At 38.8% G+C, this 15,160-nt stretch overlaps 1 protein-coding gene across 12 annotated transcripts in view; it reads left to right on the top strand.

Annotated features, from left to right (window-relative positions):
- The window catches only part of Rab3-GEF (Rab3 GDP-GTP exchange factor), a 973,693-nt gene that overhangs the window by 393,348 nt on the left and 565,185 nt on the right, over nt 1-15,160 (top strand). For all 12 annotated transcript variants that reach the window (XR_016547514.1, XM_090382519.1, XM_090382521.1 and 9 more), the window contains exon 14: nt 6,619-7,125. Coding sequence is in view for 11 of the 12 variants with exons in the window: in XM_090382519.1 (XP_090238645.1) it covers nt 6,619-7,125 (507 nt within the window). In the remaining variant the exon portion in view is untranslated. The remainder of the gene's footprint in view (nt 1-6,618; nt 7,126-15,160) is intronic.

The following is a 15,160-nucleotide window of genomic DNA, read 5'->3' as shown; positions in this document are numbered from 1 at the left end:
CACCGTCAGTGAGCGATCAGAGAAAAAACTGGATAACCAATTACTAAAAACAGTTGGCAAACCATAAGATGGAAGCTTGTTTAGAAGACCTTTATGCCAAACACGATCAAAAGCCTTTGAGATGTCAAGAGCAACTACTTGTGCTTCACCGAACCTTTCCATTGAATTAGTCCATAAATGGGTAACATAAGCCAGAATATCACCAGTGGATCGACACTGACGGAATCCATACTGGCGATCGTTGATCAGACGGAAGGTTTCTAGGTAGTTTAAGAGTTGGCAGTTAATTGATTTCTCCATTACTTTAGAAAGAGTAGAAGTAATTGCAATGGGACGATAATTGGATGGGAGGGATTTGTCACCCTTTTTAGGAACTGGTTGGATATGAGCAAATTTCCAAGCAGAAGGAAAAGCACCTTTGGAATAAGAAAGTGAAAAAAGGTGGCAAAGAATAGGAGTAAGTTCAGGAGCACAGGTTTTGAGAACCAGTGGAGAAATACTATCAGGACCTGGAGCTTTCTTAGCATCAAGATTCATCAAACTCCTTCTGATATCCTTTTGACTGAAGACTACATGAGGCATTCAATGGAGTGTGTTGGGACTGGTGGGAGGTGTTTTACCAAGATCATTAATACATGAGCTGGAAACAAAATGGGATGCTAGCAGGTCAGCTTTATCCTTGGCTGAAGCGACAACAGAACCATCTGGTTTGGACAGAGGTGGGAGCAGAGAGCAGTAAAAGTTGCGGCCAATAGCTTTGGCAAGAGACCAGAATGCTCAGCTACCATTAGGGCAAGAAGCAAGTTTTCTACTCTTAGCCTGTTCAAACTCTAGTTTGGATTGATTAATAATTGCTTTACAATTGTTGCGAACTTTGGTGTAGGCAGAAAATGAACTGAAGAATTATAAACAAGCCAATTACAATATGCAACATTCTTCTCTTGAACAACCTTAGCACATTTATTGGAAAACCAAGGTTTAGATAAAGGACGAGATTTTAAAGTGGAGTGTGAGATAAAGGATTCCATTCCTGCAAGAATAATTTCACTGACACGATCTGAGCAAACATTGACATCAGAAGTTTTTAAACAGTAATCCGACCAAGGAAAAGAAGAAAAGAAGTCTCGCAGGTCATCCCATTTTGCATTCTTGTAATGCCAAACAACACGAGGTTGGGAATGGCCATGAGATAAAGGTTCCATTGGAGAAGAGACAATCACCAAGTTGTGATCTGAAGTGCCTAAAGGAGCTCTCACTTCGACCGTGTACTTAGAAGGGTTGTTTGTGAGAAAAAGATCAAGCGTATTGGCTGTATGATTAGGATTGTCCGGTATTCTTGTAGGTAAATGAACAATCTGTGCTAAGTCATTAGTAATTGCAAAAGCCTCAGCATCTCGACCTGCTGGGTCGGTGTGACTAGAAAACAGAAGCCAGCTGGAGTTGTGAACATTAAAATCACCAAGGAAAATTACCTCACTGTTAGGAAATTTGGCTGGAGAAAGTCAAGTTGCAAAGAGAGTAAGTCAAAGAGCTCCAAGTGATTAGTGGAGTTGGGAGAACGGTAGAGACAACAGATGAATTTGACACAATGAGGTAGAGAGATTTTAAGCCAGAGAAGATCAAAGAGAGGAGATTCCAAATTGCCAAGTCTCTGACAGGGAATATCAGAACAGACATATGCACAAGTACCACCTTTGAGGCGAAAGGAATCATACAGCAAATAATTTGGGCATCTGAGATGAGCAGTAGTTGAATCAACCGATAACTGAGATTCTCTCAGAGAAATTACATGGGGTTTAGCAGATTGCAAGTGGAAATGGACATTGTTGAGATTAGAATTGAGACCACGTATATTTGTGAAATGAATTAGGAAGTGCTTGGGAGGTTTAGATCTTTTCGCAGATAAGCTTGCTCTATTAGTTTGACAATTCATGGTGTATTCAATAGTTAGAAAAAGTGGGTGGGACATACTGTATGAAGTAATGAAATTTTTGGATATGGCATACACGTGGTAAGAATATACTCAGATCCTTGACATAACGTGGCCTCGACAATCTCCCCGCATACACACTACTCGGACTCCCTCCAATCACTCTCTGGCAGAGTAGAGGTAGCAAGATTATACACTAGCTAATCTGGAAGCCTCCTAGAGAGTTACCAATAGGTACGGTCCTGTGTACTAACTAGCGGCCGGCTTGCGAACACCGTTTTAGAGCTGTACCCTTGAAATGTAAGGAATATTGGATCTCACCACGACGTTCGTCATAACCTCAAAAGTCATCAATCATACTGCATGACGGAAGAGATAGGGAAGGGTTGACCGGAACTTAGCTCTAGAGACTAAACATGGGTTCCACCACTTCAAGCCTCCAAGAAGCAATGTGGTGGTATTTCACTGGTTGATGAAAGTCATCTACCACCTAGTACTGCCTGGTAACATAGAGGGGCGGCGTTCCTCCATGTGGTTTGAGCGCCACACCTCGACCCCTGCTTACATTGGTTCACACCTGGGTGGTCACCCACCATGTACTTGTGCATGGAAGTTATACCCAGGATTACTAACAGTCCCACCATTGTGAAAGTGCAAGCAGAGGATTTGGCTGTCACAGACCATCCGAACTTTGCCGAAATTGGGTCCACTTGGCTTGAGTGTCACCCGAATATCAGTTCCATCAGCGTTTTAGACTCCCAGGTAGCAAGTACAGCATGTCTGGCATAGCTGAGAGAATGGCTGTGACAACCTCAAGGACCCATTTATAACAGATTGTATAAACAAAAAGCCCAATAAACTGAAAACTGCAAATTTTTTTATGGTTCTGACCTCTAGAATTCTATGTGATCTTGAGGAATGTGCTTTAGAAAAATATCACAGACTACTGGGTTTTCTCAGAAATCATGAATAAATTTCAGATTAGTTTAGCGCCAGATTTAATAAGAATAGTATCGGTCCGAAACTGTGTGATTTATTATTTTTCTCATTTTTTTTATGGTAGAATGTGAACGAAAAGAAAACACGTAGTTTTAACATTTCAACAAAAAATGGAAATTATTAATTGAATTAGAAAAGGTGAAAATATAGAAAATCTCTCCAAAGAGTGTAATGTTGGAACTTCAGCAATTTACAACCTCAAGAAAAATTCCAATGCAATAACATTTCCAGGATTTGTGTCGATTATGGATAGTGAAGGAGGATCTAGCAGGAAAAGACTGTCGAAATCTGAAAATGCCACTCTAGAGAGTGCACTTTATTTTTTTGTTTTCTTCAGAAGTGAAGTTTGGGTGAACCAGTGTCTGGCCCTACGTTGTGTGAAAGATATTGAATATCAATCGAAAATTAAGAGGTAATGAAGATTTTAAGGCAAACACAGGTTGACTAAAAAATTTTAAACTAAGACACAGTATACGTGAACTAGACATTCAAGGCGAGAAACTTTCTGCAGACGAATCGGCAGTAGTGTCCTTTAAAAGAAAGTTCCCTTCAGTTAAGCAAATTACAAGAAAGAAAACGTTTATAATGTTGATGAGATGGGCTTATTATGGAAAAAACCCTAGCCACTAAAAGAGAAATGCCTGCACCAAGTTTTAAGATGAGAAAATAGCGAGTTACAATTGCTATGTGTGAAAATGTCATTGGAATGCACAAATTGTCCATCCTTGTTTCATCGGTAAGTTGAAAAAACTGAGAGCATTTAAAAATCTTTCTAATTTTCCTCTTTTGTATAAAAATGCCTGGATGGATGTTTCTGTTTTCCGAGATTATTTAAAAATTTTTTTATTTAATTAATCTTAATTATTTAATTTAATCGTAAGTTAAAACAAATTATTTAATCTTATTTAATTAAATAATTAGATTACATTTATTTAACCTTACTGGAAAAATTACCCGGAAACTTTTCTGGTTCAATTATCCGAAAAATTTGGCTATCCAAAAGAGGTCTGACATCAGTAGTAGTAGTGGCATGTGATGCAAGAAAGCATGTGTATGAGCTTATGCAGCATCAGCCAAAAAAAAAAAAAAATCACACCATTCCCTCCAAATGCCTGTCCAGTTCCTCCTTAAATTTATTCAACCTATCAACTTCCACAACGACAGATGGAAGTTTGTTCCAGCAATTAACCACCCGCTGGCTAAAAGCAAATTTCCGCACATCTATTCTACACCTGTCTTTTCTTAATTTGAATTTATGCCCCCTTAGGTTCGTAATCTGAACAAGTGGAAGGATCCCATCAGAATTCAGTGTGCTCAACCCATTCAAGGCCTTATATACCACAATCAGATCACTGCGCAGGTGCCTAGTCTCCAGCCACTGCAATTTGCAGAACTTAAGCCTCTCTCGGTAAGAGGATCCCTTCATTCCCCTCACCAATCTTTTTGCCCTTCTCTGTATATGCTCAAATAAATCTACATCCTTCCTAAAATGAGGCCTCCAGACCTGTAAGCAGTACTCAAGGTGTGGCCTGACCATTGCCTTATACAGAGGGATAATCACCTCCATTTCCCTGCTAGCAAAATTCCTGTATATCATTGACAACACCCCATGACCTCCCTGGCAGCCTGTCTGCATTGCTCAGAAAACTTCATATCTGACTGCACAATTACTCCCAGGTCTTTTTCATTTTCTACCACCTTAAGTGTAGTACCACACAGTTGGTACGTTTCTCTGGGATTACTTCTACCCATATGCAGTACTTGGCATTTGTCAAGGTTAAACTTCAGTTGTTAGCCCATCTGCCCAAATTATCTAGATCCTGTTGCAGTAGCACACTGCCATTACTGTCATTAACAACCCTGCCAACCTTTGTATCATCTGCAAACTTCGACATTAAGCCTGATATACCTTCATCAATATCATTGATAAATATACAAAACAACAGTGGACCCAACACAGAACCCTGTGGGACTCCACTAATAACATTAGTCCACGAAGAGCAGCACCCATTGATTACCGCACTCTGTCTTCTACCACTTAACCATCCTTTTATCCATTGTAGCAACTTACCCTTAATACCATTCTGCTCCAATTTGTACAATAGTCTTCCATGCGCAACAGTGTCAAAAGCTTTCCTAAAATCCAAATATATGATATCAAAATTAATTTTTGCATCCGGTTCCTTTGGGCGCCTCCATAGCCAGGTGGGAAGGAGCAGCAGTGCGTAGCACATGCTTCTTGATTAGACCGGGATTCAAGCCCGTCACCACCAAATACGGACGATGCGGAATAGGTCAGGGAATGACCACCGCATATTCCTGGAGCAATATGGCCTTAGTTGCTAATGCTCCTAAAAATCAAAATAACAATAACAACCAGTTCCTTTGTAACCACATCAGAACGTCAGTTATTCCGGATAACTGACGTTCTGCTGTATCTGCAAATTGTAAGTGATTCAGGTAATCACCATTTATACTGACTCCTTTATTATCCCAATTTAGCTTGAAAAAATTTCTTCTAAACAGGCTGAAAATAGTTTTGGGGTGATTGTGTCTCCTTGTTGGATGCCTTTTTCTACTTTGACCAATATTCATGCAGTCGCCTTTTCATATATTGATTGGAGAATATTGATGTAAGCTCTGTTTACAATCAGGTGGATTAGGGTGTTGACTATTGCTTGTTTTGTGACTTAGTTGAATGCTTTTTCATAGTCAATGAAGGCTGTACATAATGGAAGGTTGTATTCATCTTGCTGCACTGTTTGGATGTCATCTTTTTTTTACAGTAGAGGATGTAGAAGTCATTTTTAAAATAGTTTGGCTAGAGCTTTAATTACCGGCTGGCCTCCAATTTTCAGCATTTCAGCAGTGACTTTATTGGGTCTTGCTGCTTTGCCATTTTTCATTGAATTTATAGCATCTTCCAAAATTATTTCTGGTATAGCTTCTGCATATGCTGTTGAATCCAGTTGTTATCCTTTATCCTTATAAAGATTTAAATAAAATTCTTCCACTCATTTTAGCATTTGTTGTTGTGCCATTCCTCAAACTTCAAAAAGCAAACATTTGACTTTTGTGTGTAACCATTTTTTTGTTTTTCTTTCTTTAGCTCTTGTTTCTTCTAGCATTCTTCTGATGAGATCAGCGTTGTGATTATATATATATATATATATATATATATATATGCTATTTTGCTTTGTTGAGAGGCTGGTTTTGTAAATTGTGTTGCAACATCTGTATTTTGTCTGTTTTGTAATCCTTTTTATCAATTTTGTAATTATTTATTTCTTATTATACATGTTTTATTAGTTATCTTCATACTCTATATCCCTCACTGTTTTTTTTTTCTTTTTTTTATTGCCTTATTGTCCATGCTCTGCTTAGGGTTATCATTTGCTGCCTTTGACTTAACAATACTACGTCCTCATTTTTCTATCTTCTTATTTCCTCTCTTGTTATTCTCTTCAACATATGATATATATATACAGTATATAGAAAATTTATTAATTTGATTATTTTTAAATTTAAATTGAGTAGTTTTATGTAAGATTATTAGTTCCTTAGTAGGGATACTTCAATTTATCCACATCAGTTATATCATTTTATAATTTATATAACATTGCATTCCTTTCTGTGAGTAAATATGAGGCAAAAGATATTTTTCTTTCTTTTCAATTTCATTTTCATAGGAACAGACTGATATTGATGTCGATGTCTTCAGTGGACAGGAAGCTGAGACTGCAACGTTGACACCATCTACCATAAGATCTGTTATTTCTCCACAGCCAGTTCTTTCTGGACGAAGTCCTGCTGATAGTTTTGGAAGTGATGCTGAAAGCATTCAAGAAAAGGATCATACTGGACATACTTCTTCATCAGGTGGAACCCTACCAAGGTTTAAATCAGGCAGCTCCATCCTTACACCTGACACATCTGTTGATAAAGGACCAAGTACTGCATCAGGAACTCCAACACCTACTCGTACAATTAGCATTAGTAGTGTCCTTAGTAGAGCAAGTAGCATTGGAGGGCCTGCTGTTATACAGCAAAACAGTCAAACATCAATATTGGAAACCATGGCTAGAGAAGCCAGGGAAGTGGCAAGAGAAGCTAGCAAGGCAGCAGTTGAAGCTAGCAAGACTGCTTTGGAGGCTACTAAACCTGCTAGAGAGGCTGGAAGGAAAACACTTCTGAAGGTAGTCTTTACTTTATCGATGGATGAGCATGCATGATCATCCATCAATCTGGTTTTTTTTTTTTGTTTTTTTGAACTGTTGTCATTTTATTATTAAATAGCAAATTGGTTGTGTGATTTACCAATAAGAAAATGGTTTGGTGAGAGTTGGTAGTTTTACTCTTCTTGCCTTAAATTGTTATGAATTATTGTGTGACTTAATGTTCATAGCCCCTTTATCTGAACTTAATCATTTTATGACAATGTATATTAATTTTGATACGTAAGTAGTTACCACGTAATTATATACGTATGTAATGCAGAATATTTTATATGTACAAATATTTGAATATTAAATATTTTGACTGACATTTGTGCATCTTTTCACTACCGTTTATTATTGATTAGGAAATATCCTATGGCACCGACTGCAACTCACAAATACATATGTTACCTTATGGGAATAAGGTGCTCGCTTAGCGCGAATTCATTTAGCGCTCTGTTTTTACGGAACGAATTATCAGCGTTAAGCGGGGGTCACCTGTATATATATATTTATATATATATATGAATATATTACTTAAAGCTGAAACTGATAGTCTCCTCCATTTTCCAGTTTAAAAAACTTAAAAGTGCAAAATTGCAAATGTTCACACTTGTATATTTTTCTGCCTATTATATGTATAAACAGTTTAAAAAATATATATATATTAGATAAAATTTGATGAGCCATAAAGCACACAGGATTTAAATATCATACTTAATAATTCTCTATCCAAAATGAATACTGCTTTGGGCGTTTTCATGTTTATTATGCAAAGATAATAAGGAATTACAAAAAACCTTGGCTTTTCTTATATAAACTGAAGAAGGAAGGGGATGAATCGATTGGTTCACTTGATATCAATGGTTTGACTGTTGATGATCCTGCTCAGATAGCTTGACAGTTTTTAAATTCTGCACAGTGGGATCAACTGACGATGTTACCGACAGTAAATTCTAAGTGGGAAGCATTCAAGGAATTAATCATGGAAGCTACTAAAAGGTTCATACCTATTAAGAAATAATGTTCAAGGTTTAGGCCTAAATGGTTGTCAAATGAACTAATGAGACTCGTAACAGAGAAGTAAAATGCATGGGATGCATATAAATTATCAAGCGACTCAGAAGCCTATGGCAGATATAAGTTAATCTGTAATCAGGTCACAAAGGAGGTTCGGCAGGCGAAGGCAGATTACGAGAAATCCTTGGCAAAAGATGCTAAGAAAAACAGCAAGGATTTCTTTACTTATATAAACTCTAAAAGGAAGGGGATGAATCTGATTGGTCCACTTGACATTGATGGTTCAACTGTTGATGATCCTGCTCAGATAGCAAACAAACTGAATGAGTATTTTGCATCTACATTCACACGTGAGGAATTATTAAGGTTTGAAAATGGCAGAACGTTATAAAATTGTAGCAAGATACTTAATGATTTTGTAATAACTGAGAGCAAAGTGGAAGAGAAATTGTTGAAGTTAAACGTAAGAATAGCACCTGGGGTGGATGGGATCTATCCAGTTATATTAAAGGAGGCGGCAAAGCAACTAAGCAAACCCTTAGCCATAATTATGAGAGCATCCTTGGACTCGGGAGGTTCCCACGGACTGGAGATGAGCAAATGTATCCCCAATTCACAAAGGGGGATCGAAGGGTGACACGAGTAAATACAGACCAGTTAGTTTAACTTCTGTTCCGGGTAAAATAATGTAGTCACTGGTTAAAGATGCATGGCAGGATCATCTAGACAAGACTGCAGCAATAATTCAGACACAGCATGGGTTTGTTAAGGGAAAGTCTTGTCTGACAAATTTGATAGGATATTATGATGTGGTTACAAAGGAACTGGATGCGAAAAATAATTTTGATATCATATATTTGGATTTCAGGAAAGCTTTTGACACTGTTGCGCATGGAAGACTATTGTACAAATTGGAGCAGAATGGTATTAAGGGTAAGTTGCTACAATGGATAAAAGGATGGTTAAGTGCTAGAAGACAGAGGGTGGTAATCAATGGGTGCTGCTCTTCTTGGACTAATGTTATTAGTGGAGTCCCACAGGGTTCGGTGTTAGGTCCACTGTTGTTTTGTATATTTATCAATGATATTGATGAAGGTATATCAGGCTTAATGTCGAAGTTTGCAGATGATACAAAGGTTGGCAGGGTTGTTAATGACAGCAATGGCAGTGTGCTACTGCAACAGGATCTAGATAATTTGGGCAGATGGGCTAAGAAGTGGCAACTGAAGTTTAACCTTGACAAATGCAAAGTACTACATATGGGTAGAAGTAACCCCAGAGAAACGTACCAACTGTGTGGTTCTACATTTAAGGTGGTAGAAAATGAAAAAGACCTGGGAGTAATTGTGCAGGCAGATATGAAGTTTTCTGAGCAATTCAGACAGGCTGCCAGGGCAGGTCATGGGGTTTTGTCAATGATATATAGGAATTTTGCTAGCAGGGAAAAGGAGGTGATTATCCCTTTCTATAAGGCAATGGTCAGGCCATGGCTTGAGTACTTATGAGATTTATTATAGGCCTCATTTTAGGAAGGATGTAGATTTACTTGAGCGTGTACAGAGAAGGGCAACAAGATTGGTGAGGGGAATGAAGGGATCCTCTTACCAAGAGAGGCTTAAGTTCTGCAAATTGCAGTGGCTGGAGACTAGGCACCTGCGTGGTGATCTGATTGAGGTATATAAGGCCTTGAATGGGTTGGCACGCTGAATTCTGATGGGATCCTTCCACTTGTTCAGATTACGAACCTAAGGGGGCATAAATTCAAATTAAGAAAGGACAGATGTAGAATAGATGTGCGGAAATTTTCCTTTAGCCATCGGGTGGTTAATTGCTGGAATAAACTTCCATCTGTCGTAGTGGAAGTTGATAGGTTGAATACATTTAAGGAGGAACTGGACAGGCATTTGGAGGGAATGGTGTGATTTTTTTTTTTTTTTTTTTTTTTTGGCTAATGCTGCATAAGCTCCTACATTTGCTTTCTTGCATCACATGCCACCACCACCACCACTACTACTACTACTACAAACTGAACGAGAATTTTGCATCTACATTCGCACATGAATGTTTCTCTGTAGAAGTAACCCGAGAGAAAAGTACCAACTGTGTGGTACTACAACTCCAGGGGCTCACATCTGGTGAGTACGGGCTTGGCACACCTAGGGTCCTGAGCTGGATATCATCATTCTTCTCGTTCTTGGTGATTCCTTTCTACTTCTCTCTCTCTCTCTCTCTCTCTTTCAGGGTAGCTCGGGAATGTTTTTTTTTTTTTTTTTTTTTTTTTTTTGCTGGTGCAGCATAAGCCTTAGGCTTCCTTGCACCCTATAGTTAATAATAATAATAATAATACACTTGAGGTGGAAGTAAATGAAAAAGACCTGGGAGTAATTGTGCAGTCAGATATGAAGTTTTCTGAGCAATGCAGACAGGCGGCTAGGGCAGGTCATGGGGTTTTGTCAATGACATACAATGAAACTTCCCTTTAACGGACAGCCATGGGGAAACGAGAATGTGTCTGTTAGAGAGAAGTGTCCACTAACAAGAAGTCTGAGGGAGAAAAAAAAAAAAAAGAAAGAAAGAAAAATCGTTAAACGTTTAATGTGAAATTAAATTATATACAGATTTTGCACAATATTTTTGTAAATAATATACATACAATTGTGCTATGCATATTATGACTTTATCTTAACAAAAATACATACGGTAATCACTTATTTTCTTCTGCACCTTCCGGTTGATAATTTTGTTTTCAACATTTGTTGAAAACAAAATTATCAACCGGAAGTGAAGAAACCATCGAAAGTCCTTCAGTATCTTCTTCAGCGGCAAAAAACATTTTTAAACGATTGATTTGTATGAGCGCTTCTTCTATTTTCATCAGTGGTTCGTCGTTAATATGTTCTTCGACAGAATGACCACCTTCCATTTCTTCATCCTCATGAGGAACTTCTTGAAAAATATCAATGATAATGTCGTTGATATCTAGAGCAACATCTTCTGTACTGAGATTCGAGTCTATATCTTTGTAGCCAGGGTCACTTGTAGCGGAAGTATCGTACAATATCAATAGATGTTGAAGTTCTTGTTCTTCTTGGTGCTCCACATTGCTGTTCACAACTTCAATTTTTGCGTTTGAGAAGCCACACTTAATAAAACAGTTCACGACAGTTTGTTTTCTAATTGTGTTTACTGAAAAGGAAATCCATTGAATCGCATCTAGGATGCTGAGTTTCTTTGCAAGGTCACTCGCACATGTTACATCGTTCATGTTTGCAATGAGATGTCTTAAAGCACGTTTCCTGTAGTGAAGTTTAAAATTTTTTATTATCTCTTGATCCAAGGGCTGATTCATTAGCATTAGCATTAGTAGAGGCATTTGATGCAAGAAAGCAAGCTTATGCAGCATCGGCCAAAAAAAAAAAAAAACCCACTTCCACTTCACCCCTCTGTTCGTTCAAAATACCTGTCCAGCTGAGCCTTAAACTTATTTAGGCTATCAACCTCCACCACAAGGGATGGAAGTCTGTTCCACCAACCAACCACCCGCTGGCTAAAGGCAAATTTCCGCACGTCTATCCTACATCTGTCTTTCCTCAATTTGAATTTATGCCCTCTCAGGTGATTTTTCTGAGCTAGAGGAAGAATCCCATCAGCATTGAGCATGCTTAAACCATTCAAGGCTTTATACACCTCTATCAGATCACCTCGCCGATGCCTAGTCTCCAGAATCTGTAATTTGCAAAACTTAAGTCTTTCTTCGTAAGAGCACAGCTTTGTTCCATTCACTAATCTTGTTGCCCTTCTCTGTACTCGTTCCAGCGGGTCTACATCCTTCTTGAAATGAGGCCTCCAGACCTGTATACAGTACTCAAGGTGTGGCCTGATCAATGCCTTATACAAGGGAATAATCACATCCCTATCCCTGCTAGAAACATTCCTGTATATCATTGACAAGACACCATGAGCTACTCTTGCAGCTCTGCACTGCTCAGAGAACTTCATATCTGCCTGTACAATTACCCCCAGGTCCTTTTTATTCTCTACCACTGTCAGCACAGTACCACAGAGTTGATACGTTGATCCGGGATTACTGTTTCCCATATGTAGTACTTTACATTTGTCAATGTTAAACTTCATTTGCCACCTCTCAGCCCATCTGTTCAACCTTTCCAGATCCTGTTGCAGCAGCATAGCATCAGTAGTGTCCTTAACAACCCTGCCAACCTTTGTATCGTCTGCAAACTTGTACATTAAGCTTGATATACAATCATCAATATCATTTATAAATACAGAAAACAACAATGGACCCAACACTGAGCCCTGAGGAACTCCACTAATAACATTAGTCCACATTGGCAGTGTCCATTGATTACCACTCTCTATCTTCTGCCACTCAACCATCTCTTTATCCATAGCAGCAATTTGCCTCCAATGCCACACTGCTCCAATTTGTGCAGCAGTCTTCCATGCACAACAGTATCAAAAGCCTTTCTAAGATCCAAATATATAATATCAAAGTTATTCCCTGCATCCAGTTCTTTTTTGACTACATCATAGTACCCAATCAAATTGGTCAGAGAAGACCTGCCCTTAACAAAACCATGCTGTGTCTGAGCTATAACTGAATTCTTGTCCAGATGATCCTGCAGTGCTTCTTTAACCAGTGCCTCCATTACTTTTCCTGGAACTGAAGTTAAACTAACAGGTCTATAATTGCTTGTGTCAGCCTTTGATCCTCCTTTGTGAATTAGGGTTACATTTGCACATCTCCAGTCTATGGGTACCTCCCCTGAGTCCAAAGAAGCTCTCATAATTATGGCTAGGGGTTTGCTTATTTCCTTTGCTGCCTCCTTTAATATAACTGGATAGATCCCATCCACCCCGGGTGTCTTTTTTATGTTTATCCTCAACAATTTCTCCTCCACTTTCCTCTCAGTTATTAGAAAATCATCTAGCTCACTGCCAATGTTTACTTCACCTACGGCATTCCCCTTCCTGAATAACTCCTCCTGTGTGAATGTAGATGCAAAATACTTGTTTAGATTGTTAGCCACCTGAGCAGGATCCTCAACTGTTGAACCATCAACATCCAGTGGACCAATCTGATTCATCCCTTTCCTTCTTGAGTTTAAATAGGTAAAGAATTCTTTTCTGTTTTTCTTTGCATCCTTTGCCAAGGATTCTCATAATCTGCCTTTGCCTGCTTAATCTCCTTTGTGACTTGGTTACAGACCAACTTATATCTATCATAGGCTTCCATGTCACCCATTAATTTGTATGTATCCCATGCATTTTTCTTCTCTGCCATATGTCTCATTAGTTCATCTGACAACCATTTAGGCCTGAACCTTGAACAATATTTCTTGGTTGGTATGTAAAGCCTGGTAGCTTCCAAGATTAGTTCCTTGAATGCTTCCCATTTTGAATTTGCTATTGGTAACATCATCAGTTGGTCCCACTGTATAGAATTTAAATACTGTCTCAGACCATCATAGTCGTCTTTACGAAAGCAAAAACCCTTCCCTTTACCTCTCATGGTAGTTACCTCCTTGAGTAAATCCCACTTCAGCACACTGTGATCACTGCCACCTAGTGGTTCATTTATCTGCCGATTCTTAATGCATGAAGAATCACTACTGATAATCAGATCAAGAGTATTACTCCCTCTAGTTGCCTCCCGAACATGCTGGTGTAGAAAACAATCATCCAATAAATCCACAAAAGCCTTGCTAGTGTGTCAGTGACCAACCCACAAATTCCAGTCAATATCTGGGAAATTAAAATCCCCCATTATAAGACTCTCTGATTTACTGGCCCATTCTATTTCCCTGTACAGTATCTTATTATACTCATCAGAGTCATTAGGCCCATAGCACACTCCTACTCACAATTTTGATTTACCTATGCTTATGTCACACCAAACTGACTCGACACTGCCCTGTCCATCAATGTCGACTGGCTTCACTTCCTTTGATTTTATGTGTTTTTTAACTAATAGCATAACCCCTCCTCCCTTCTTATCCTGTCTATCCTTTCTGTAGACGTTGTACTCACCAAATTCCAGTTCTGCATTCCTTATATCTGTGTGACACCACCTCTCTAATATCCCAACAATATCTGCCTTTGATGTTTTGAGCAATACCTCAAATTCATCAAATTTATTTACCAAACTCCTAGCATTGGTGTACACGCAAGTATATATGCACCTGTTTCTATTCTTAGCTACCCTAACACAACCCATGTGTTTACTTGTACTGCAATGACTTCCAACAGTCTCTGAAATATCCTGCATCTTGTTTTTCAGGCTTCTGCTCATTCCAATAGAAGCAGTGCAAGAATCTCTTTCACCTCTGCCAAGATTAGTTCCTTAATCTATTAGTCTTTGTCTCCCCCCCAAGCTAGCAGTTTTCCGACCCACCTAACACTGTCTCGATAGCATCAGCAAATATTCTTGCACCCTTTCTATTTAAGTGTATCCCATCCCTGTAGAAGCAATCTCTCCTGTTAACAAGTACAGTCCAGGCTGAAAAAAATTCTACCCCTTGAGCCTTGCACAATCTTTCCAGGGCTGAATTGATCGACAAGGCTCTCATCATATACTCCCTCCTATCGTGTCTGGGCAGAATTGCAGCCCTACTTCATGGCTTTTTTTCAACAATGACCTGTACTTGTTAAGTAATTCCGCTGGCCTCCTACTCTTAACATCATTAGTGCCAACGTGTACAACTATATCACCTTTTGTGCCCTTAAAAGATGATATCCGCTCTACAACATCATCAACCTTTGCCCCTGGCAGACATACCCTGGTCCTGTTCCACCTATGATTTTTACAAAGCATGTTCCCCATTTCCCTGACAATAGAGTCACCAACAACTACTAGTTCCTGTGGGAGAAACTAGTAGTAATTTACAAAACAGTTCACGAAGTTTGTTTTCTAATTGCGTTTACTGAAGAGGAAATCCACTGAATCGCATCTAGGATGCTGAGTTTCTTTGCA

This window comes from Mastigoproctus giganteus, chromosome 10, assembly GCF_048544385.1.
Source record: "Mastigoproctus giganteus isolate SK-2022 chromosome 10, ASM4854438v1, whole genome shotgun sequence".
NCBI classification, from domain to species: Eukaryota; Metazoa; Arthropoda; class Arachnida; order Uropygi; family Thelyphonidae; genus Mastigoproctus; species Mastigoproctus giganteus.
The sequence above is the reverse complement of the archived record's forward strand: the minus strand, read 5'-3'. Positions and strand labels throughout refer to the sequence as shown.